General features: G+C 44.4%; 1 protein-coding gene across 5 annotated transcripts in view; it reads left to right on the top strand.

Moving 5' to 3' along the window:
• The window catches only part of PACSIN1 (protein kinase C and casein kinase substrate in neurons 1), a 416,659-nt gene that overhangs the window by 373,235 nt on the left and 18,477 nt on the right, over positions 1–24,947 (top strand). For all 5 annotated transcript variants that reach the window (XR_015296000.1, XM_086923202.1, XM_086923203.1 and 2 more), the window contains exon 8: positions 9,982–10,109. Coding sequence is in view for 4 of the 5 variants with exons in the window: in XM_086923202.1 (XP_086779328.1) it covers positions 9,982–10,109 (128 nt within the window). In the remaining variant the exon portion in view is untranslated. The remainder of the gene's footprint in view (positions 1–9,981; positions 10,110–24,947) is intronic.

Here is a 24,947-nt window from a genome sequence, read left to right on the forward strand (position 1 = left end):
ATATTCAGAAGGCTAAAGGCAGAGTTGGCACAGTTCATAGATAGCCTTATAAAATAATGTAAAGTTTCAAATACAAGCCCAACAATGAGAGGGTGAAGAATTTACATATATGTGAACTTCAGCAAAGGGATGAGGAATCTGTGACAGGGACATTCCACCGCCTAATGGAGAATTAGGGCAAAACACATCTGATGATAGAATTCATGACTGGAAAGGTTCAAAGATGGCTTTAGAAAAAATGCTTTGGTAGAATGAGTAGGCAATACACAGAGCAGCTTTCCATCCAAGAAGAGACCAGTGCAGTATATTGGTATGAAACGAGTAGGGCCACAGAAATGGGAGTAATAATACTGAATTTGCGTACAGCTAGAGATCAGAGGTTCTGGCCCCCTGTTCCTCATGAGCACACCTGATCTGGGTTCACCAGGTGGATCCTGGCACTGTGCACACCCACTGCGGAATAAAACGTGCAGAGTATTGCTCATGCAATAATGGTCCGGGTAACACATGCGTAGTAGATCGTGTAGCGCAGTCAAGAAGTGCATCTACCTGCCGCTCTGTTTTCAAGTGTAGGTGGCTTCTTGTCCATTCAAGGGTTCAGTAGGGAATAAATAGAAACAATGTAAAACTAATAGAATTAGAAAAATAACATAAACACACAGTATTAACTAATATACACATCTACACTCACCAAGTAAAATCTCTCTAACACACAATTGAACATATGCTTATGAAGATCGCTTTTCCTTAGTGGCTCATCTGTGCACTCTTCTTCCTATCTCCCAGACATGAGAGTCCTGTGGTGTGTCTCATGTAATCACATGTTCCCCTCTGCCTGTCAGTCCCTTGTGTATCCGCTTCTGGGCCACACTCCCAAATGGTCTGTCGCATTGCCTCCCTCTGCCTAGCAGTGTTAGGGTCTGCCTTCTGGATGAAATGTAAGCCTTTGCGGCACAAGAGCCTCTAAGTGCTCTTACTGTGCATGTATTGACTGTAGTGTACAATGTTGCATTAGTATGAAGCCTACAGGTATTATTGCTCAGATGATTTACACTCATCTTTCCTCATTTATGCAAATTATGTTGGCACTGTGCTTTGAAAAAGCTAATTGGATTAATTCATGTAGTGTCCACATGGCCTATCCCTTGCATTTCCCTGAGCTTGACCCTCGTATAGCCTGTGCCATGCACATCTGTGTATGTTATGTGTCACCTTTAAACTTCCTCGAGAATGTATCATAAACTCTTCAGATACCGGTTTCCTGTGGTGTGTTTCCAATAATCCTGCACAGTTGTATTGCCTGTTCTGTGTCTTCAAGTGAGACTCATCATTTATGGCCTGTGTCATGCACACATCTTCTCCTAAAAGGTTTTTGATGTCTGACAAGTGTTCGCTCCTCGGCCTTGAGGTCTTCTAGTCTGTCCCTTACCCTCTTCTCAGCTTCATAGCTCCATGGCTTTTCCCATGCCCACCTCTGAACCTGGCATCCAGTGACCTTTCTCACGTGCTCTCCTGAGACTGGTTCTTAGGCTTCCGTAAAATTGTCCATCTTGTTGTTGGGTCAGTGCGCAGCCATGGACCGTACAGAGTGGCGCAGCACTACACTCACTATGTGACTGTGAATCGTGACATAAAAATATCCCCTGGGATCTAATTAAAACAATCTGATTCAGTCTCATAAATGTCTTCTTCCACCAAACTCCATTGCATGCCACCACAGCACTATGGCTGTATTGCAATTTAGTTCTGTGAAGTAAAATCAGCGAAACAATGTTATGACACATTCAGCTTCGATTTAGAAGCTGCAACGCCACTTGTTACGCAGCTGGTGATGTGTCTGCTGTTTATGTAATGAAGAGACCTGACATTTTCTGCTTCCCTTTTCTTGTGAATTGCTTGTTGAGGGCAGCAAGTCTTATTATCTCAAAGGAGCTTCCCAAATCCTGCTTGACTCTCCTGTCATCTTGCAACACTTAGCATCCTGGGTCCCCACTGCTCATAGTACTCGCTGTATCCTCCCGGGTGTTCTGCCGCTCCAATTTCTCTAATCACTGGATCCCATTTTTCCAGGTTCATCATTTCCATCCAGGTTCACTTTCCCACCAATCCCTATTCCTTTTTGGTCTCTCTTCCCTCCTACACCCTCTTCCTAGCTGGGCCAATTATGCATTTTATTATTTCCTGCCTCGCTTCTTTCTATGTACCTTTCGCTCCTGAGATGTCTTCTCTTCTCGACCGATTCCCCTTTACCATCCACGACTGCTTTCCATCCTGGACCCCTTCCTCCACCTAGGATGCTTTCCATACTGTCCCTTTCTCTCCTGGTCAATTTTCCTGTCACTGCCTGTGTGTTTCATGCCATCCCAGGGACACTTTCTCTCTAGGGCACTTTTCCCTCTCTGGTTTCAGTCCTTCCTAGGTGGGTCTCCTTCTCTCCACGACCGGTATAAATCTGAGGTATTTCCAACCTAGACCTCCTTTCTTTCCGGATACTCTTTCCTTCGTTATAGGATTTCCTCTTATCGCCCCTACCTACCTGGGCGTCCTCTGCATGTAGAGCCTCTTTCCTTCTGGGTTCCACTTATTACCTCATGAGTCTCCTTAGCCTGTGAGTTCCTTTTATACCCAACTGCCTCCTCTCTTGCACCAGATCCACTCCTCTGCAGTTCCTTTTATTCCAGGCGCTGACGCAGGGGCCTGCCCTTGTGTCCTATGTTCACCTTGTCACTTCATAGGACCCTGCATCTCCTTTTTCTATCTCTTCTTGTCAAAATGGCTGCCCAGTGTGTGATGTCATCAAACATTGTCAGAAATGCCTTTCTCTGTGCCTGCATCATGATGTGCCCGCCAAGTGCCATCAGATTTTGATGACTGGTCATATTATGCAGGCTAGCCCTGAGCAATTCTCCCTTGTTTTTCCATCATCTCTGCTGGTGTCATCTCATCCCACCCCCTCTCTTTAGAACTGACAGGAATTCCTGAGAAGACAAGACGTGGGAGTCACAGAGAGATAAGAGGCAGGACATTCTAACCGTGGCCTGACAGTTGATCCGATGGCGCCTTTGAATCTGGATCCTTGAGCCCTGACGCACGAGCACAGCCCAAGACTGCAAGTGGCAGATGTGTCCACTCACTAGATGCCATCTTCTTCTTGTCCATAGGAACCGGGATAGTTTTCTGTATTGATTTCTATGCAGTATCATGCAGTATGGAGCGTGTCTCTCTACCTTAGACATCCTTAAATGGCAATCGGTGTGTGTGTATGTGTGTGTGTGTATATGTGTTTGTGTGCTTGTTGATGTTCACACCACTTTGACTCCATTTAAAGGACACGTATGTTGAGATGTGCTGTGGGGAGGTGATTGTCTGGCATCCCAATATTTGTAGTTGTCACTGAATAACTTGATTAATGATGCTGTTCCTATTTGACAATGTTAGTCCTCATGTGACAGTCTGTGTGGCCGATCAATAGTGTACAGACCACAGCTAAGCAGGTAGTGAATAGCTAGGGTCTAGACGTTGACACAGAGTTGAGGGACAGAGGAGAAACAGGCACACCTTTTGAACAATAAAAATTGGCACTGAACATAGTACTCAACGCTAGCTTTCTGTACATAAGCCTCAACCATGCATTGACCCATCTATAAGGCTCCATCCTTCCATTACATTTAGCACCTGAACACAGCAAGGCAGTAACAAACTCAAGAGCAGGTTCATGGCAAGAGCCTGTCCACCTGCTGCCAGGTGCCTCGTGCACACCCTTCATCCTCAACTTTTATCCCATTCTTTTGGGGGAATCTATTAATCTTCCCCTCAACTCCCTGGGGCTCCCAAAGAAAACGAGAAAACCACCCCTTGTTGGCCAGAGGTTCCAAACTGTGGTGGCCATCTCATCTTCAGCTCAGCTCCCTCTGACCAGATCACTGGAACCATGAAATAGCTCCGCTGATCCCAGTCGAAGGGCGTCTACAGATTTCTTTGCCCGTGACCTTGTTCTCAATGCTGTGCACGTGCACACACTTACCTCCTTCAAGGCAAACTTCTGTCTTCATTGGGTAGCTGAGAGCGGCCTCCCTGGATCTGCGGCCCCTCAGAGTATGGGACAGAAGATGCTATGGAGAGGGAAAGGTGTACACTCAGGGCTCGGTACTGCATGAGTCTCTCTCACTGCACACCTGCTCTGAATCGAACAAAGCACTGACGTCACACCTGTTAAGTTTACATTACTGATATTAGGCTGAATGGCTGAAGTGCTTGTCCATTTCCTGCCAGGACATTGTTACACCCTTGTTTCATTCATGACAACCCCACACTTCCTGATTCTATGAGAATCCACTGCTGCCATCTAAGGCCTTTCCAGTGATACATGTGGTGCAGTGTTGCTAGATTACAGACCTAGGTGTGTGTCATGGGTGATAACTTTGCACTTGAGCCCTCCTCCCAGTGTGTGTGCTTTTGGGGAGCACTGTACCCTGGAGCTGACTCTCCAGGGCCTCACATGCAGGGAGCCCGGAAGCAGTCACACTCCTCCCCGCTGCAGCCAGGTCCCCCAGGCACGAAGGCTAATGGTGGCGAGCACCGGCTGCCAGCGCCTCCTTTAGGATGCTGCATCTCTCCAGTAGTCACGATCGCCGACCCATTGAGGTTGCATTTGGCATTTGCCGTTACTATTGGACCAACCCTATCCTGGTTGGACCAGGTCTTCAGTTCTACAATACCTCAATTCATATATGCGCTGGCAACCAAGTACATATTTTTTCCGCTCACCCGATAGAAAAGGGAAGTGGACGTGGTTTACAATTTTACCATTTGCACTGATATGATGTGGACAGATTGACGTCCTCCCGCATATGGTATCTAGTTATGCCCTGAAGAAGTCTGTGTTGATGGACGAAACACGTCGGCTGCTTAATGCATCTTGATGGTTTTTAACCTGAAATGAATAAAAGAAGAACTTAAAATAACTTGTCATTGAACATGGATATGATTTTTTCCTTGTTGATGTTATAGTGGTGCACCTTTGCTTTTGTTTAAAGCCGGAGCAAAATATGTGGGCGATCCCCCGCATTGGGGTGATGTTTGTATGGCTCTGATGAAATGGCCTGCTTCACCCCCTTCCCCCCTCCCCCAAAGCTGCACTGAATCTATCATGGATCCAAGCTTGCTCGAACCTGCTGCTGCGGCCTCTGGGAACAAACGCGTAAGAGTGTGTGGGGAGCGGGGGTGGTCTTACACCAGAGGAGCGCGTGTCAGAAGCTGAAAAGAAGCAGTGGTGCGCGGTGTGTAAGTATTATCACATGCTCATGCATGGAAAACCTGTTACCATTGGGACCAATCAAAATGAATGTTACTGGCAATCTGCGGCTTCCTGTCACTCCCTCCAAAACATAACACCTCCCCTCTTGCGCCTCCCACGTGCCTAATGGCTGGTGAGACTAAGGCATACATTGTAGAAACCTGTATGAAATCTGATCCCGACAGCTCCACTTATCCTTTCACTTGTAAGTGCCTAGATACTAGACAATGGTAGAGGGCGCTATGTATCTGTAGTTATTATTCTGGTCCCGGGGCCTGCCGCAGCGAAGACTAGACGCTTGAACTAGTAGCCAGAGTAGAAACTGGTCACTAGTGGCAGGGAGAGCGAGGAACCCTGGGTAACAGCAGAAGCAGCAGAAAGCATCAGAACCACCACCTGGCTTAAACCTCTCTCCTCCCCCTCACACACACACCTTGGTGTTACGGACTAAGCTCCTTTCGGCCCGATCTTGCGGGTTTCTTTTGAGTGTTTTACATTTGTGTTAGTTAGCTATCAGGGAGAGCCTCCTGCAAACACATTTCACCAAAGAATGGACGAAAAATATTACCAGAAACGGAAGTTGCTGAATTATGAGTGAGGCATACATAAAATATTAAAATCCAATGTGGACTCAGAGCACAACAAGAACATTTGAGACATTAACAATACGAATTGTGATGCATAATCTCAATGAACAGATACTATATTTATGTATTTATATATTTTTATTGCAAGTGAATGTAAAAAGCAATGAAGTTTGAAATGAAGACCAGTTGTAAATTCATCAGTAATGACCGGTAAAGACTTGTAATTATCAAAGCAGTGTGAACATTAAAAGATGAATACCTCACATTCAGCATAATTGTACTTATTTGTGTTGTTTTGCTAGTTTGTACGTGTTACACAAATGGGGAATCTTGTTAAGCAGTTTGTACCGATATTCAGAGTTAATAGTACATTTTCAACTATTTGTTCAGAACGACAATCCATACATTTATTTTATAAAAATAAGATTGACATGTATGTATGTACGGATGTATGTATGTATCTGGTGTTTGTATATCACAAACTTGGCCAAACCGGCAGTGAAGCACTGTACAGGGTCAAGGACAACATTAGGACAATAAGTGACAGAAGAGGCATCAGGTCTGTGGAATGTTAATCAGGGCTTTAAGTGGGCCGGGTCTCACTGGTGCTGAGCACCGGCAGTTTATTAAAGGAGGCCTCGAAACGGGTCTCTATCGGGCTCTGTTTTGTGCCCTGGCACGGACAGTCTGTTTTCTTCCCGAACTGCAGTGACAGCAGGCCTATCGATGTGCGCGTGCTGCTCTGCTCACTTCTCACTAGTGGAGAAGTTACGGCATGACGTCATACCAGTGAGCTTTGTAGGGGAAAGGAAATCCTTTAAAGAGAGACATTTTCTCTCTGGATTTCCCTTCGCTTTTTGAAACTCAGGAGCAGCAGCATTGTGATGGTGTCACCAAGGCTTTAAGTGGAAGCTTTTATCAATATTATATACAGGCCATAGTTGCTGCCTATTTATCTTATGCAACTAACAACCATTGACAAAGAAATTAAGTCCTGACTTGTTGCAACTATGGTCCGTGCAGGTAACGGCAGTGGGGCCGGTTGGGGGGGATTCCAACGAACAATGCTGAGGGAAAATTAATTATATATTTAATTTTCCCTCTACATCGTCCCTCAAAATCCCCCCACCCGGCCCACAGCTGTTACCTGCACAGACCGCGGCTGACTTGTTATAGGTATGATGTACCATATATCTGGATGCAATGACCGAAACAGCAAAATACAAGTCAGGCGGCACACTGTGCTAAGCACTGGTTTTTAGCTTACATGTTTTTAAGCCACACCCTCAATTACATTGGCCACGCCCCTTTTAGAGCCCCCCCCCCCCCCGTTTATTCATCCAACTTAAAGCCCTGCTGTTAATGCACTGTGATGTTGTGTTATTTGAGGAGGTGAGTCTTCAACTCTTTAGTAAATTGGAGCAGTGCTGGGCGGACCCGATGGCCACGGAGATGTTCCATATTCTGGGTGGTGCATGGATGGAAAAGGCCAGCTACCTTGTTTTATTCTTTTTTCTTTACATTCCTTAGTCTCCAGTCAGCTGTAGGTTTGCCAAGAGCCACCTGAGATGGTGAGCTCGTCTGCAAGATGAGCGGGGTGGTGGTCGTGATGGCTTTGTCAGTGATGCGGCTGGCTCATGTCCCTGAGCCAGGTTTGTGTTGTTTCTTGCCTGCTTGCTTGTCATACTCTGGGAAGACGAACAGAAAAACGACCAACAAGACACAACGAGTCTTACACCCGGTGTGATCAAGTACACATTCACACAAACGTTAAACACTGTAATGTCTCCTAAAGTACCAACGTGGACATTTCCCGCTCTTGGGGTTGCCTTCTTAGCGATGCCCAATGCTTCCTGGGCACTCTCCTCCCTGGGCCTCTTCCTCAGTTCTTTAAACAATGCTAAACGTTCGCCATTAAAGCGTGTGTGTAAACGTTGGTAAATATTGCACAATACTTCTCCTTTAAATTGTACTTGTTCTCAATAAGTTGTGAGTTCAGCTTGGCCATGTTCCTAAGGTAACTGGAGCATGCTCTGGTTTTCGAGACAATTCAGTCAGGACAGCTCGATGAGCTGGTGTGATAGCGCAGTGGGATAGTGCACAGTGAGCAGAGTTGGCCAGTTCAACTCTCAAGGGGTTAGTTGTTGTAGGTGTATATCAACGAAAGCCACAAATCTGAACCCTTCAGGCATTCCACTTCATAAACTTTATCTTAACATGTTACTCCACCGTGTATTCGCCGCTGAATGTGCCCTGCCCCTCCCCGCGCCCCAGGCAGCTCTGGCTCTTAGAGCCGACATTTCAGCTTCACAGAATTATTTGCACAGCTTGATAACTTTGTATTCTAGCATGCATTAATTGCGGTCCAAGACCAACACAAAAGCATTCCTTTGGTAGCATTCGTCACCTAAACTCGTTGAGAGCACTCAGACCGTACCCTGCTCCTGCCCTAAGAGGGAAGTCTTCCCTGCCCGAGATCAGTTTTCTCACCCCAAATCAGTTGCGGCTAGCAGAGTGACCATAAGAGTGACAAGGCCCAACACTGGCATACACTTGTCAGACTGGCCCACTCTTCCAGTCACAGCCTCACCTACTGTCAGAGTAGGCAGTTCTCACACTGACACTGTCCCGACAGTGAAGGCTTCTCTTCCACATCTAACATCACACACTCTCAAACCCTAACGTTTCCCTATTTAGCCTGAAAGTATTGCCTCCCTCGTTCCCTGCTTCTTCTACCAGGGCTGTGCTTACAACCCTTTCTGGATGTACACCACTCTGTCCCTACCTCTGCTGTCTCTTCTGACCAAACCCCTTCCCACTGACTACCCTCAGAAGAAGAACTGCCACATCCTGTGCTCAGATAAAGTAGCCACATTGTGTCAAACACATCCTTGGATCACACAACCCAATGAGCACATTTCAGAAGCTTCAACATCAATATATATATATATATATATATAAATAGCAAAAAGGAAAGTGCAGGACTTGGAAGACGTTTGCCTCTGATCTTTGTGCGCTGAAAAATGTTGTAGGTTCATCTTTTCAAGCATTCACCCAGGGTTCCATCCATGGTGAACAGTGGGTTCAAACACATCTCTGAGTTCACCCCTTGCATTAGAGTTTCTGAGGTGCAAGGCTTTACAGTATATCACACAGTGCATGCCTAATAAGATGTGGAATTTAGAGGTTGGTTTTTGGCACCTAACGCAGCAGCTTGACCACTCTGCTAATGACTCTTGATCCTTCCCACCTGCATTTTCCTCAGATCTCAACTTCATCACCTTATCCATCTCTTGTCTTTTAAGCTTTTCCTCACATTTTCATCCATATTTTGTCTCCCCCCGATTTCATCCTCCGCCACCTACTATCTACTGCATCTTCTATTCATCACCTTATTAGTTCCTTGATCTTCTCTACCACCTTCTCTTCCAAAATGTCTATCTCCCTTTCTCTCATTTTAATTTTGCACCTTGTCTTCTGTGCATATTATAGATTATTTCCAACAGTACTATTCATTCTGTGCTTTGTTCAGATGTCCGCATGTTAGTGCCCGTTATCCAGTTCCGTACTGGGAAGGCTTTACCTCAGTTTATCTCTGCAGGAGTTGGATGTAATCCTCTGTAGGTTACAACATATTAAGATCTCCCTCAACATTTCTGTTGGATACATACTACCCCCCACCTGGCATCAATGTGCTTCTCGTCACAGGAACTAAGAGGGCTGGCTGGAAAGTTGGCCGTCCCTGAGGGAGCGGATCCCATGGCTCAGGGCACGCACTTCCAATCAGGAGTTTATGTTACACAGTACCTACCCTCTGACTGCTGCCAAGGGACACACTTTACGGAAAGGGTTGGTGCATGCATCTTTGTTAGGGTTGTCAACGGATCTGAACTTAACTCGAAAGTCCTGTTTTTTTCTATTTTTCAAAGGTTATGTGTATAATGTCACCTAAGAGGACCTATGTTTAGTCAGAGTTGGAGAAAGTGGTGCTGTGAGGTGCATGACCTGAAGATGGGATGTGCCCTGTAGTTCAGCCTAAATATGAGCTGACATCCCGATGCTTGTTCCATCATGTGGTTTCTCTTTTCGGTCCCACAGGAGTATAACCCTGATCTCACACACACAATAACCAAGCGTGAGAAGCCCAAGAAAGCAGCAGAAGGGGTGGTCTTGACCAATGCTGGGGCTACCAGTGATCCAGGGACACCAGCCGGAGATCGGGGCAGGTGAGTGCACCCATCTCTATGCACTGTACTTTTTCTGTTTCTCTCTTCCCTAATCTATTCCTCATCATTAACCTCACTCCTAATCTTCCTTTCTCACTAATTATTGATCACTTACCCTTCCTTCCCTCTGTATGCCTTCTCACTCTTGCGGTATCCCTCTTTTGCCAGTACAGTCTCCCTTTCTATGTTCCCTTTCTCCTCTTGTATCTGTTTACAGTATCATGCCATATTCTCCCTCCCTCCCTGCAGTATCTCACATAGCGGGGGAATCTATTTGCGTGCATTACATGGTACCTAACATGCAGAAGAAGCGTGGATACAAGTATGGAACTAGTGCCTAGACACTGGTCTTTAAATTCTGGAAAGCATATATATTAACCAGTGGCAGTCGCCATGGAGTAGTTATAGATTGGTTGGAGTTTCCAAAGGAAACACATTTTTTCATTTGCTTATATCTTTGGTGTTGTTTGTCGAATGTCCGCAAAACCTTCTAACAAAAAATATATGTATTCACCCCTGCTCCTTCAGGAAACTTGCGGGGCGATCCGTCAATCCGTCAGCTGTGTGGGACTTACTGGAGGTAGTAAAAGGAGAGCTAGTTGGTCCCCAGGGACCATCAAGAGGCAAGGGGTCTTCATCCCACAAATAGTAGTGCACCAGAAGGTGCATTTGCAGAGTGGTGGAGAAAGGGGGAGTGGCCTCTGACAACCTGTCATCAATCCTACTGTGTGGGGCTTCTTGGAGATAGCAGGTGGGCTAGTTGGATCCTAAGGACCCTCACCAGTGAAGGGTACTTTCATTCCCCAACCAAGAGCACGCCAGGAGGCATGTTTGCAGAGTGGTGGTGAAAAGGGGCGTGGCCTGTTATCAGAACTCAGTAATCCTGCTGGATGGGACTTACTGCAGGTTAGTGGAGGATTAGCTAGCCCCAGGACATTCTTGGGGGCCAAGGCTAACTACCCCTCCTGTTATCTCCAGTAGGTCCTACACAGCAGGATTGCTGAGAAGTTGTCAGACGCCACGCCCCCTTTCTCTACCACTCTACAAATGTGCCTCCCGGCTCACTACTAGTTGGGATACAAAGTCCTCTTGGCTCCAGAGGGATCTTTGGGGCCAAGAAGCCATCCTGGTACATCCTGTAAGCGCTATGCAGCGAACTTCCTGAGTGCTGGTCGGAGGCCAAGCCCCCTTTCTTCCACCACTCTGCAAATGCGGCTGCTAGTTAAAAAACTTAAGAAATTCACTGAAAAACCCAAAGATTACAGGGATGTTATAGTTTGGAATTAGCATTTTAAAAAACTTAGAAATTCACAGAAAAAAACAAAGGTTTCAGGGACGTTTTAGTTAGGAATTAACATTTAAAAAAACCTTAGAAATTCACTGAAAAAACCATAGCTTTCAGGAACGTTATAGTTAGGCTGACATTTCACTCCTACAAAACCAGAGAAATTCAGCCGTTATAGTTACCTGAGTTTACTATAACTCGCTCTCCTGCAATGCACTGCTTTTGACCTCGCATATTACTTCACTCATGACATGGTCAGTGACATCACTGATTACAACTCAAATGACATCACTTATGACATCATCCACAGAATCTCTGACGCATCCACTTACACCCCATAAAACCTTTCATACATCCACTCTAACTTTCACACTAACATTCTAGAAACCATTGGTACACTTGTACCAGTACTTACATACCTACTCACTGATTCACAGGTCTACACACACATCCATTCACTCTCCCATACAGCTACTCATACACCCACTAACTCACTAATATAGCCACTGATATATCCACTCATAGAGCCACTAACATAGTCAGTCACTCATAGATCTACTCACACACCTACTAAGACACCTATAGAGTCAATCACACCGCCATTTACTCACCTATACATTTATACACACACATTTAGTCATACAGATACTAACACATACTCACCTACCTGTAGTCACTGACACAAGCAAACACTCACCCATACGGTCACTCTTGCAATCACTCAGTCACAATACAGTCACTTATACCCCAACACTCACCTATACTGCCTTTCACATATGCAGTTACTCACCCATATACCACTGACACATCCATCCACTCACTGACGCAGCCATACACACACTCACTCACCCATACAACCCCTACACACACGCACTCATTAGCCCATACAGCCACTGGCTCACCTACTCATTCATCACAGAGGTACTTAGACAACCAATCACTCACTCATACAGAAACTCACATACCCACACACACACCCATGCAGCCACTTAGACACCAACTGACAGATACAGACATTTACACAACAAGTTTTGCAGCGTGAATCTTTCTGGATTCAATATGCTGTGCGTTATTCCGCCATCTAGTGGTTGGGTTCAGAATTGTAGTATTTCTTCTCTTTTTTTTCTTCGTGGCCCAGGTGGGCATCAACATACCACCATTTGGTGTCCTTAGTGACGTTGACGCACTTTCTCCGGAAGCTCCCACCTTTGGTCGCCATCCTCAGATTCTTTTTGCCTCCATTGGGTCTGGTTCAACTGTGAAGGAGCTTCAAAACTTTGTAGAGAAAAATTGTCGAAAAATCAAAAAAACATCGAAAATATTACCTGAGAAGACACCGGAGGACAAGTAAAGACAGAGTTCGACGAAAGAAAAGAGAGAACATCGAAGAATTTAACTTCGACGAAAAGATGAAATTCTACAGCATTCCATCAAAAGCCACGGCTGAAGTCGAAAGGTGCGTCGACGATTTTCAACTGCTGACCACACCTGAACCTGGAGAGGAACAGGAATAGGAAGAGCTGTACTACAGGGACGCCAAGAGGGAGGAAGACGAGCAAACTTACAGGGCTCGTCGTCCTCAGAAGCTCAGGGCTTGCAGTGGCAAGATCTCGACGCCGAATCCCCAGAAGAAGGTGTAGAGTCCTATCCGTCGAGGCCTTCGCCGCTGGACGACATAGGGATCTACAATCAAGACATCAAAAGAGCTGCAGACACATATGAAGTGCAGATAGAGGAAGAACAACCCCAGTCTTGATTCCTCTTGGAGACCTTCTTGCCATCCCACACTAGAAGCCAGTTCCCATGCTCCCAAGTGTACTGGACCAGGGGAAGGAGGCCTTCAAGGAACCTGCTATGTGTAGAGAAGTAACTCCACGAGCAGAAAAGAAATACAAACATTCTTCAAATGACCCCATGTACATTAGGGGATCAGTCTTAGCCGACTCGATCTTCGCATCCACGGCTAGGAAGAGAGCAAATATACCCACGAACTCTGGCCCACCACCAGACAAAGAGAGCAAGAGGATGGACCTAATGGGTAGGAAGATGGAAAGAAGTGTGGCGATACAATGGCACATCGCCAATTCCAATGCGCTCATAAAGAGGCACGCATACCAGCACTGGGAAGAAGTGGGCGAACTCCTAAAGCACATACCAGAGCAATACCAGAGAAGAGCGAGCCACCTTGTAGAAGAAGGGGAAAACATGGCAAATGCATATCTGAAGTCGGCCCTGGATGCAGCGGAGACATCAAGCAGGCAGATGATGTTGGGGATCACAGGAAGGAGGCATGCCTGGCTAAGGATATCAGGCTTCAAAAATGAAGTTCAGAACAACATCCTCAACACACCAATCAATGGGGAACAACTGTTCGGCACACCAGTTGATGACAAACTGAACCAACTGAAAAAGGACAATGAAACAGCTAGGTCCATGGGAGCGCTGAAGTTAAGAGGTATGAAAAGAGGGACACAATCAAGTAGGCCAACAGGTCAGGGAAACCACCAACCTATGGCACCACACCAAACCTTCCAATAAGGTTATCGCAGGGAAAGCAGCAACAAGACTGGCAGTACCAGCCCCGAGGACAATCCTTTAGAGGGCGCGGCTGAGGAAGGGGTAACGGGCAGAGGGGGAGTCAGCCACCCTCATCCAAGTGACTCATCAGAAGAACCAACGCACACCTGGCCAAGATCTCAGGGGGTGCGGCAAGAGTCAACACAAAGACTAGGAACAAATCAAAATCTACAACAGCTCCTCCAACATACAACACCAGTAGGAGGCAGAATAAAACACTTCCTCCAGGAGTGGAGGGGAATATCATCAGACAAATAGATACTAAACCTCATACAATACGGGTACTGTATAGACCTAGAAAAGCCATCTCGAAACAAAAAGCCAAGATGCAGAGTACTCTCAGCAAAGGAGCGTACACATTTGCTGCAGGAAGCAAAAGAACTGCTAAGGAAATTACCCATAGAAATAGTACCACATAAATAACGGAACAAGGGGGTCTATTCCACCTACTTCCTCGTACCAAAGGTAGACGGAACCTTACGTCCAATTCTAGACCTAAGATTCTTAAACAGGTTCATAAAAACTCAAAGGTTTAAGATGACATCACTCCAAGAGGTCATACCACAGCTACAAGAAGGAGATCACATGGCAACCATCGACTTAAAGGACGCTTACTTGCACATCCCCATCAGCAGCAAACACAAACACCTCCTCGGGTTTAAGATCAACAAAACTCACTACCTGTTCATAGTGCTGGCATTCGGACTCAAATCTGCACCAAGGGTATTCACAAAATGCCTGGCAGCAGTAGCAGCACACTTAAGGAGGCTGGGAATACATGTATACCCGTACCTCGACGACTGGCTGGTAAAAGCAAACTCATTCAACAAGTGCAAGGGGCACATGGAAGTAGTGATACAGACACTAGCCCAACTGGGGGGGTTTTAAATCTATTGATAGAAATCATCAATAGAACCAGGGCAGGTGAAAATATTCTTAGGGGCGGAAATCAACACCATACAGAGCAAGGTGAGCCCAAGTGCAAAGAGGACTTTGGCAATATGCAAGAAAACACGTCTTTACTGCAAGGGGCAAACTCTGACAGTGAGGACAGCGAGCAAACTGATGGGAATGATGGCTTCATGCATACATTTGGTCCCAAATATCCGCCTACAAATGAGACCATTCCAAGAATGGATCCAGCAGCACTGATCACAAGGAGAACATAGCTCAAGGGTGACCATTAACGCAACCAACTCCAACAGTAACCATTACAACAGACCCCTCCGAGATGTTGTGGGGCGTACACACAAACAACCTCAAAGTAAGGGGATTGTGATCACAGCAGGATGTAATAAAGCACATCAACTACCTAGAACTAAAAACAGTGATCCTAGCCTTAAAAGCCTTTCAGAAACAGCTATACGAACACAGGGTACTTATACAAACAGGCAATACAACTACCATGTTCTACATCAACAATCAAGGAGAGACACAGTCAGCGACACTATCTCTGGTAGCACAGGAAATATGGAGATGTGCAATCCCAAGACAAATAGACCTGTTAGGGATACATCTACCAGGGAAGGAGAATGTGAAAGCAGACAGGCTCAGCAGACAGACGTCCGCATCCCACGAATGGGAAATCAACCAACAACAAATCCAGAAGATATTCCATAAATGGGAGACTCCGCAAATAGACCTCTTTGCAACACACCAAAATGCAAAGTGCCAAAACTTCGCATCCAGGGTACGTTGCAAACAGTCCCTAGGGAATGCCCATGCGTTTCCACCAATACCACTGCTACACAGGGTACTAAACAAATGCAGATTCAGCAACATGACACTAATACTGATAGCACCTCAGTGGGCCAGGCAAACCTGGTTCTCACAGCTCATGGAGATGACACAAACGCCCGCACACAGGATCCCAGCCAGAAAGGACCTGTTAACAATGCAAAATGGAAGAGTACTACAGCCAGAGCCAGAGAGCTTCAGCCTAGCAGCATGGCTCCTGAGGACCTAGAGTTTGCACACCTCAAGCTACCGGCAACCACAATGGTGGTACTCAGACAGGCAAGGAGACCTACCACAAGAAAGTGCTACTTAGCAAAATGGAAAAGATTCTCCGAATGGTGCATTAGGGAGAAACTACAAAGAAATATTGCAAGAGAATCAACAGTACTAAAATACTTAACGCATCTACTACAGAATAAACTAAGCTACACATCCCTAAGGGTTCCCTTAGCGGCTATAGTGGCTTACACAAGAAGAGAAACGGGGAAAGGTTTCTTCACCTCCCAAGCGGTAAAAAGATTCCTAGAAGGAGCAAAAAGAATCGCACCTCCAAACTTAGTGCCAGCACCAGCATGGAACCTCAACGTAGTGCTAACGCAATTAATGAACGCACCACTTGATCCTTCTTAGTAGCTATCACATCGCTACGAAGAGTCAGTGAATTACAAAAGATAACACTTCAAGAATATACCTACAAATATACAGTGATTGGATTGTCATGAGAACGGACCCAGATTTCATGCCAAAGGTGGTGTCACGGTTCCACATCAGCCAGAGAGTTCAAATACCAGGATTTTCCCAAAAACCTTCCACAAGCACAGACAGGGCGTTACACACACTGGACGCCAGGAGGGCAGTAATGCACTATATAGAAAGGACAAAAGAGTGCAGAAAAACAAAGCAATTCTTTGTATCTTTTGCCAGCAGTTTCTTGGGACGACCAGTTACCAAAAATAACATTGCACGGTTAATTGCACAAACCATACAACTTTGCCACAAACAAGCGGGTCAACCGTTACAAGGAGCAGCACATGCTCACTCAACAAGGAAGAAAGGAGCTACAATTGCGTTTCTAGCTAACACACCAATTCAAGACATTTGCCAAGCTGCAACATGGTCTTCAGTGCACATTTTCACTAAGCACTACTGTGTGGATATCCAAATGAACAAGGAAGGGCAAGTGGGGCAGAAGGTCCTACAACCCATATTCAGTAACCAGAGCTCCTCTTCCACCCAACCACCACAATAAGAACAAACCGCTACAAAGTCTACGCACAGCATAGTGAATCCAGAAAGATTCATGCTGCAAAACGTATAGTTTCTTACCTGTCGGTGTAGTTTTGCAGCTTGAAGACTTTCTGGATTAAACCCACCCTCCTCCGCCATAAAGATGAGACAGGAGGAAAGGGATTAATACTGAAGAAAAAACTTTACAAGATAAAGGAGAAACAAAAGTAATACAAGACAGGAAAAAAGAATCTGAAGATGGCGACCAAAGGTGGGAGCTTCTGCAGGATGCGCGTCGATGTCACTAAGGACACCAAATGGTGGTATGTTGATGCCCACCTGGGCCACGAAAAAAAAAGAGAGAAAAAATACTACAATTCCGGACCGACCACTAGATGGCGGAATAATGCACAGCATAGTGAATCCAGAAAGTCTTTAAACTGCAAAACTACACTGACAGGTAAGAAACTATACATTACTCACCCATAAATTCACTGAGACGCTTAATTATTCACTTATACAGTTACTCACGCACCAACTGAATCATCCAATCAGGCCCTCATATACCAACTGATTCATCAGTACACCTTGGTATGCATATTTAACACTCATAAAGGTTTTAGAAACTCTCATAGTCACCGTATGATATCATCAGTGATGTCATTTGAGATGTCATTAGTAATGTCACTGACCATGATGTAATATCTAAGGTCATAAGCCATAAGCAGTGCATTGCGGGGGTGCGAGTTATAGGTAAGTTAGGTAACTATAACGGCTGAATTTCTCTGGATTTGTACAAGTGAAGTGTCAGCCTAACTATAACGTTCCTGAAAAGCTTTGGGTTTTTTCAGTGAAAAAAACTATATATATATATATATATATATATATATATATATATATATATATATATATATATATATATATATATATATATTCTATCAAAACAACTTTGCCACCAAAGAAGTTACTCGAGCCCAGGTCCTTTCAGCGTGCAATTTATTTAATACACAGAGTGTCAAACAACACAAATTGCACGCTGAAAGGACCTGGGCTCGAGTAACTTCTTTGGTGGCAAAGTTGTTTTGATAGAATTTGCGAGGGTCGCTTCCTCACTCGAGCCCGCCGCCGTGTGAGGCTGGGAGATTGGCGAACATTTGCTGACGTATATATATATATATATATATATATATATATTACCTACTGGCGGTCGCCAGTAGGTAGTTATAGTTAGGATAATTTTCAATGTTAAATCTCAACATTCTATTTTGAATAACTTTGGCGCCGGTTGACGAATCTGCCTGAAATTTTCAGGAAAATGGTCTCATGGCGGTCCGGTCCTTCCCTGAAAGTTTGGGGGGGATTCGTCAAGCGGGGGCCGAGATAAAAGGGGGGTCCCAAAACGCGTTTTCCCCATGTTAATTTCCATAGGGCGGTCGATTTCACTTTTAGCCCGAACGGCTGAATGGATTTCCACCAAACTTGGCAAAATTGTAGGGACTGGTAGCCCGATGTGCCTTTGCTATGTCTCAAGATATGTGCTCCAGTGGATTTTGAGTAATTTAGGTTCAAAAAAATATATATATCTATAGGCGCTCTCCCGTGCGCGCACCCGAGTGCGCTCCAGGCGCGGCACGCGACTTGCGCGCAGGAAGCTGATTGGCTCTCAGTTGTCTGTAAACATTCTAAACAGTCCGGAGCGGCCGCCATCTTGTGTCTCGGTAAAATCGAGACACAAGGGGTTTGAAAAAAAAAGGGGCAAATGACCATAAGGGGGAAGAGTAGACCCCCTCTGACCCCCTAGGTTTGATGTAGGGACTAAAATAGGGTCCTGCAGGGCATTAAAATTTTTTTTTCGTTTTGCGCGGGGGAAGCGCATGGTACGCGCACCGGCGAAGCACGGGGAAAATCCAGGATTATATTTATGAAGGCCTTGCGCTGTTAGTTTTGCGCTTCCTGTGCGTCAATTTTTGTGACGCACCAGCGGTGTAAAAAAATGCGCATTGTTATGCAATATTTAAAAAGTGACGCATCTATCTAGATGCGTCACTTTTTAAATATAGTGCAACGAGGTACATTTTATTACACTGCTGGTGTTATGCGTCACTTTTCTGTGCGCACTCCTTATGACATTCCAGATGTGTCATATTTAATGTATGACGAATCATGTTGCAGATACAATATGGCGCAGAGTTTTAAAAAGTGACCCATGTACCTAGATGCGTCACTTTTTAAAAATAGCGTCAGGTATAATGCATGCAGAGGGGGTGTTCTCCCGCAAAAAGCTTTGTAATAGCGACGCAGTGAAATCTTTCAGATTTCACTGCGTCAGTTTTAGGATGCTGTTGCGTCAAAATCTTGTGCCTGCTTTACAGCAGGTGTTAGACTGAGGCAAGACCTTTCATATGCTGCTTTCCCCATTTGAAAGGACACATTACTGGAGTTGCGTCACTTTTGTGACGCACTCCAGCAATGCGTTACTTGGAATGTCATAAGGAGTGCGCACAGAAAAGTGACGCATTGCACCAGTAGTGTAAAAAAATGTGCCGCGTTGCGTTATATTTAAAAAGTGAGGTATCTAGGTAGATGGGTCACTTTTTAAAATCAAGCGCCACATTATATCTGCGTGAGGTATAATGCATGCAGAGGGGGTGTTCTCCCACTAAAAGCTTTGTAATAGCGACGCAGTGAAATGTTTGAGATTTCACTGCGTCACTTTTAGGATGCTGTTGCATCCTTTAAATATAGTGCAACGAGGCACATTTTATTACACTGCTGGTGTGATGCGTCACTTTTCTGTCCACAGTCCTTATGACATTCCAGATGTGTCATATTTAATGTATGACGAATCATGTTGCAAGGAGCTACAGATACGTCAGTATTTCTGACATATGTGTAAACATAAAAGTGATGCGAGGCCGGCGCAAAATTTTGACGCAATAGCATCCTAAAAGTGACGCAGGGAAATCTCATAGATTTCAGTACGTTGTTATTACCAAGCTTTTTGCGCGGGATTGCCCCTCTGCATACAATATACCTGATGCAGATACAATATGGCGCAGAGTTTTAAAAAGTGACCCATGTACCTAGATGCGTCACTTTTTAAAAAATAGTGTCAGGTATAATGCATGCAGAGGGGGTGTTCCTTGCAAAAAGCTTGGTAATAATGACGCAGTGCGTCACTTTTAGGATGCAGTTGCGCCAAAATCTTGCGCCTGCTTCACAGCAAACCTTTCACATGGTGCTTTTTCCATGTGAAAGGACACATTACTGGAGTTGCGTCACTTTTGTGACGCACTCCTGCAATGCGTTACTTTTGTGTTTACAGATATGTCAGAAATACTCCAGTTTATTCACTGTGTCATAACTTTCTTTTCTAACACTCACCTTCTTTCATTCCTCCTACTTCACTTCCTTTCACCTCTCATACCTTTCTGTTCTTTCTTACTCATTCTCCTTTCAATTATCAATGCACTATATTTCACTTACTCTTCATTTTTTAAGATTATAGCTCTTTGATGAGAATTGGAGGTAGTTCTGAAAAGAACTTTTGGTTTTCTTCTTTTAACTGAAGAGGAACAAAAACAGGGAATAGAAACTGCTCAACAGGAGCAAAAAGAAAAGAAAAAAATTAGGGGTGGGAAGGGCAGTGATGGTTCTCCAATGCCCGAACCATGAGCAGGACACTTTGCTCCCCATAGGTGAGGAGTTGATTGCAGTATCTGCATTTGACGACCCCATGGTTGAATGCAGGTTGAATGTTTGCTACCTGCCCCTGAGATTGTTCTCTTCCAGAAGAAGTTGCTCCTCCTGTTGATGTAGAGGCCCCATCTCTGGGAACCTCCTGTGCCAGAGCCCTGACACTTTCCCGGGCAAAATTCTGGGGGTGCCTCCTCTCCACATGTCGGATCATCGTAAAGTTCCCAAAAGAGTATTTTTTTTGGGGGTTACCCCGTGACAGGACCTGTTTGCAGATCCTGCACTCTACTTTTGGTGCATTCACCTTCTTCTGGCCTTCTGGAAACTTAAAAAATTTCCAAATGAAATGTTCCTTCACCTTTGGGGTAGGAGGCTCTTCATCAATGAAGTCATCTTCACTGCTGGATGGTCTGGCAGCCATGATGAATCCAGGAATATGGAGCAGCAAAAAAGGCAGGTCTTTCAGTCACAAAAGTGAAAGAAGAAGTGAAGGAAATGGGTGGGGATTTCATTCATTGTAAAAAAAAACTGTTAGCAACCAATGAAAAGTGTTATTTGAGGGTCACATGACCCGATGCGTTTACGCTGCGCGCTCCGGAGCACTTCCGGGTGCGTTTACGCAGCGCGATCGTAGGCGCTTCCGGGGCGCAAACGTGGCGCGATCGTAGGCGCTTTTCCGTGCGTTTATGCGCCGCGCACGTATGCGCTTCCGAGGGCACTTACGTTGCGCGCCGAAGTGACGTCATCAATCTTTTATAGAAATGCATAATCATTTTCCATATTAAAAAAAACTAATTTTATTTGTATGGTACGAAATGTTTTGCATTATTATTAACTTTTCATTCATATTTTTTTTTCACGAACGACAGTTGCGCTCTGGGTGCGCTTTCAGATGAGCTCTCGGAGAAGCTTACAGGAGAGCTTAGCTGAAAGCTTCCCGGAGCGCGCACCCAGAGCGCAAAAGAAAAAAATTATAAGAAAAAATGAATACTTAAAAAAAAACAGCAAATTGTAAAAAAAAAAAAGGTTAGAAACTCGATATACAAAGGAATTAGCATTTAAAAAACCTATGAAATTCACTGAAAAAACCATAGGTTTCACACCAGTTATAGTTAGGAATTAGCATTTAAAAAACCTATGAAATTCACTGAAAAAACCATAGGTTTCACACCAGTTATAGTTAGGAATTAGCATTTAAAAAACCTATTAAATTCACTGAAAAAACCATAGGTTTCACACCAGTTATAGTTAGCTGGAAATTTTACTGATATAAAACCATTGAAATTCCCACGTTATAGTTAGTCGGACTCACTATAACTTGCGCGTGCAATGCACTGCTGATGACATCACATATTACATCACTCATGACATGGTCAGTGACATCACTCATGACATCACTGATGACACCATCCTTGTGACACAGTGACAGACCTCCTTTCAGTGTAATGTAACCCATGAAACACATATTCAAAAATAGAAACTAATATTTTCAAAAAAGTGGATATACCCATACCAGTTACAACAACCAATTCAGTAATATCACCATCTAATACACATCCACTCATGTGTATGTATATGGGTTATTAGATATTTTTATTAGTATCAGTATGAGTGTCTATATGGTTTGGTGGGGGTATTACTTAGCACATAGATGCATGAGTGACTGACTCTTTGTTTGTATGTGTTTTGAAGACAACATATGTACAGGACTGTATGGGTGGATGAGTGTCTATATGTGTTTGTTAGTGAGTGAATGACTGTCTCACTAGTGTCTTTATCAGTAACTACATATGTTTTAATCTAGTATATATGAATATTGATGTATATAAGTGAGTATATGTGAGAGTAAGAGATTGTAAGAGTTCCTGTTTAAATAAGTATGTGTTTCTATAAGTGATTGTTTAAGAGAATAAATATGTGTAATTTTAAATAGAAGTAAGGTGGAAGTGTGTGTATAACTCTATATTCAAATAAATGGATGTCCAATAGTTTATTTGCACGTGTGAATATGTGTGTGAGTAACTTTTGGATGAATGTCGGTGTGTAACAGGATGTATAGGTGTATCACTTCATATGATGAGTGAGTATATGTATGAGTGACTATATAGAACTATTGGTGAATGAGTGGATGTGTATATAGATAGTGGAATTACTGAATTGCTTGTTGTAACTGATATAGGTATCTCCATTTTTTAAAAAATTTCAGTTTCTATTTTTGAATATGTGTCTCAAGGGTTACATTATAGTGAAAGGAGGTCTGTCACTATGTCACAAGGATGGTGTCATGAGTGATGTCACTGACCATGTCATGAGTGATGTAATATGTGATGTCATCAGCAGTGCATTGCACGCGCAAGTTATAGTGAGTCCGACTAACTATAACGTGGGAATTTCAATGGTTTTATATCAGTAAAATTTCCAGCTAACTATAACTGGTGTGAAACCTATGGTTTTTTCAGTGAATTTAATAGGTTTTTTAAATGCTAATTCCTAACTATAACTGGTGTGAAACCTATGGTTTTTTCAGTGAATATATATATATATATATATATATATGGACTCAGTATTATGACACGCTGTCATGTGAGCCGAAACGTTATGGCGACAGCACTGAAAATAAAATAATTTTGCATCCAATTCCTTGGTTCGTGCCTGTTCCTGTTCGCAGCTGAGGAGAAAGGCTACAGCGCGAGGGAGACTGAGGTTTTGGCATATATTTAGCCAGTTGATTCCGCTCGGCTAAGACATGGGACCCTCTCCAAAAGCAACAAGAAAACGTCAGGTCAACGCTTAGGGCGGGAATGTATCCAAGCTTGCTTGGCTGTAAAGATTTCCGGAAGGAAAACAAGCGTTTGACCCCCCCTGACCCTGGATGAGCATACCGGAAGAGAAGGAAACCTCCGTGAAGACCGCGTCGGAGGACGCGGGGTACCGGGGACGAGTTCTAGGCTCCCAGCAAGGCTGTACCAGGTATTTGGGGGAGGAGAGAACAACGGATGCGTAGGCGGAACATTGTTTGTGAAATTAACGCAACAAAGTTCAAGTCGCCTGCATCTATTCAAAAGTGCATAAATCATGTCTGCAGACAGCGTAAGAGAAAGGGAGGCTCGGGCAAGCACCATGTTTTCCGATAGTATCCCATTACCTGCTACAATCCATGACAGAGTAGACACTGCCAGTGGCCCCAAAAATGTCACATTACATGACAAATTCAAGGTGTTGGAAAAGAAATCCAAATCGGAACAGAGTAAATGGTGGGAATCTAAGTCCCTCCAGTGCTATATTGATGTCAACAGAATACTTCGGGGATTACGTATCCTTACTGCACCAAGCTATGAGAGCCCAATTCCGGACCTAATGAAAGAATGGGCTGAAAGCAACTTAGAAGCATCAAGGCGGTTAGTATTGATTCTTATCAAATACGCTGATATATACCGCGCCAAGCTTCTGAGTGAAATAGCAACTCTGTACGAGGAACTTGAATCAATGGGCCCTGAAGAGGAAAAATTGAAATTAATGAATGAAATGAATGCCAGACTTAAAAAGGAGGAGGAAAAAATTATTGAGCGCAAGACCTTTAAGTTCCAACGAGACAGAACCGATTACGAACTTGGCCACATTTTTACATTCTCAGATATATGAGGGTCTACGCATGGCGTCAGGGGGGGCGCAACCAAGTGAACGAAGCACATGGAGCCATAAAAACAAAAATAAATATCAAACAGATTCGACTGTGTCAGACCTCATCTCCGGTGCAGGAAGTGAATCGGAGTCGGAGCTGCGCGGTGCGGCGTCTACCAACATTAAAAAGAAACCGTCACCGGGCGATGAAATACTTTTTTTATGTCAGGATCGCATGCAGTCCCTACGGCCTCGGACTCAAAAAAATTACAACGAAGAAACAAAAACTACTCAAGGAGGAAGAGGCAGAGGGCAAGGAAACGGTGGGCAGTACAAAAAGAGAGGCACTGGCCAATGGGCCAAGAAACAGGCAAATTAAGGACTCTCAGTTGACCATTGTCAATCTTACATCTATGGTCCTCACGACAAAGGAGGAGGATATTCTCAAACTTGGTCTCTCCTATGCCCCCAAGACTAACATGCACTATGCAGCAGCCTGAAATGATGTATACAAAGCCACGAGAAAATTAAAATTGAAAAAATTCCATTTGCTGAAAACTGGCAATGCAAAGCCCAATACCATTGAACCGAATCTCAGCAACATGGCGGCAACTCTCTCACAAGAGATTTTTGAACTGTGGGCAACTGAAGGGGCAGATTCAGTATCCACAGATAAAACTATGATTGAAGCTACT

This window comes from Lissotriton vulgaris, chromosome 5 (genome assembly GCF_964263255.1).
Source record: "Lissotriton vulgaris chromosome 5, aLisVul1.2, whole genome shotgun sequence".
Classification (NCBI taxonomy): domain Eukaryota; kingdom Metazoa; phylum Chordata; class Amphibia; order Caudata; family Salamandridae; genus Lissotriton; species Lissotriton vulgaris.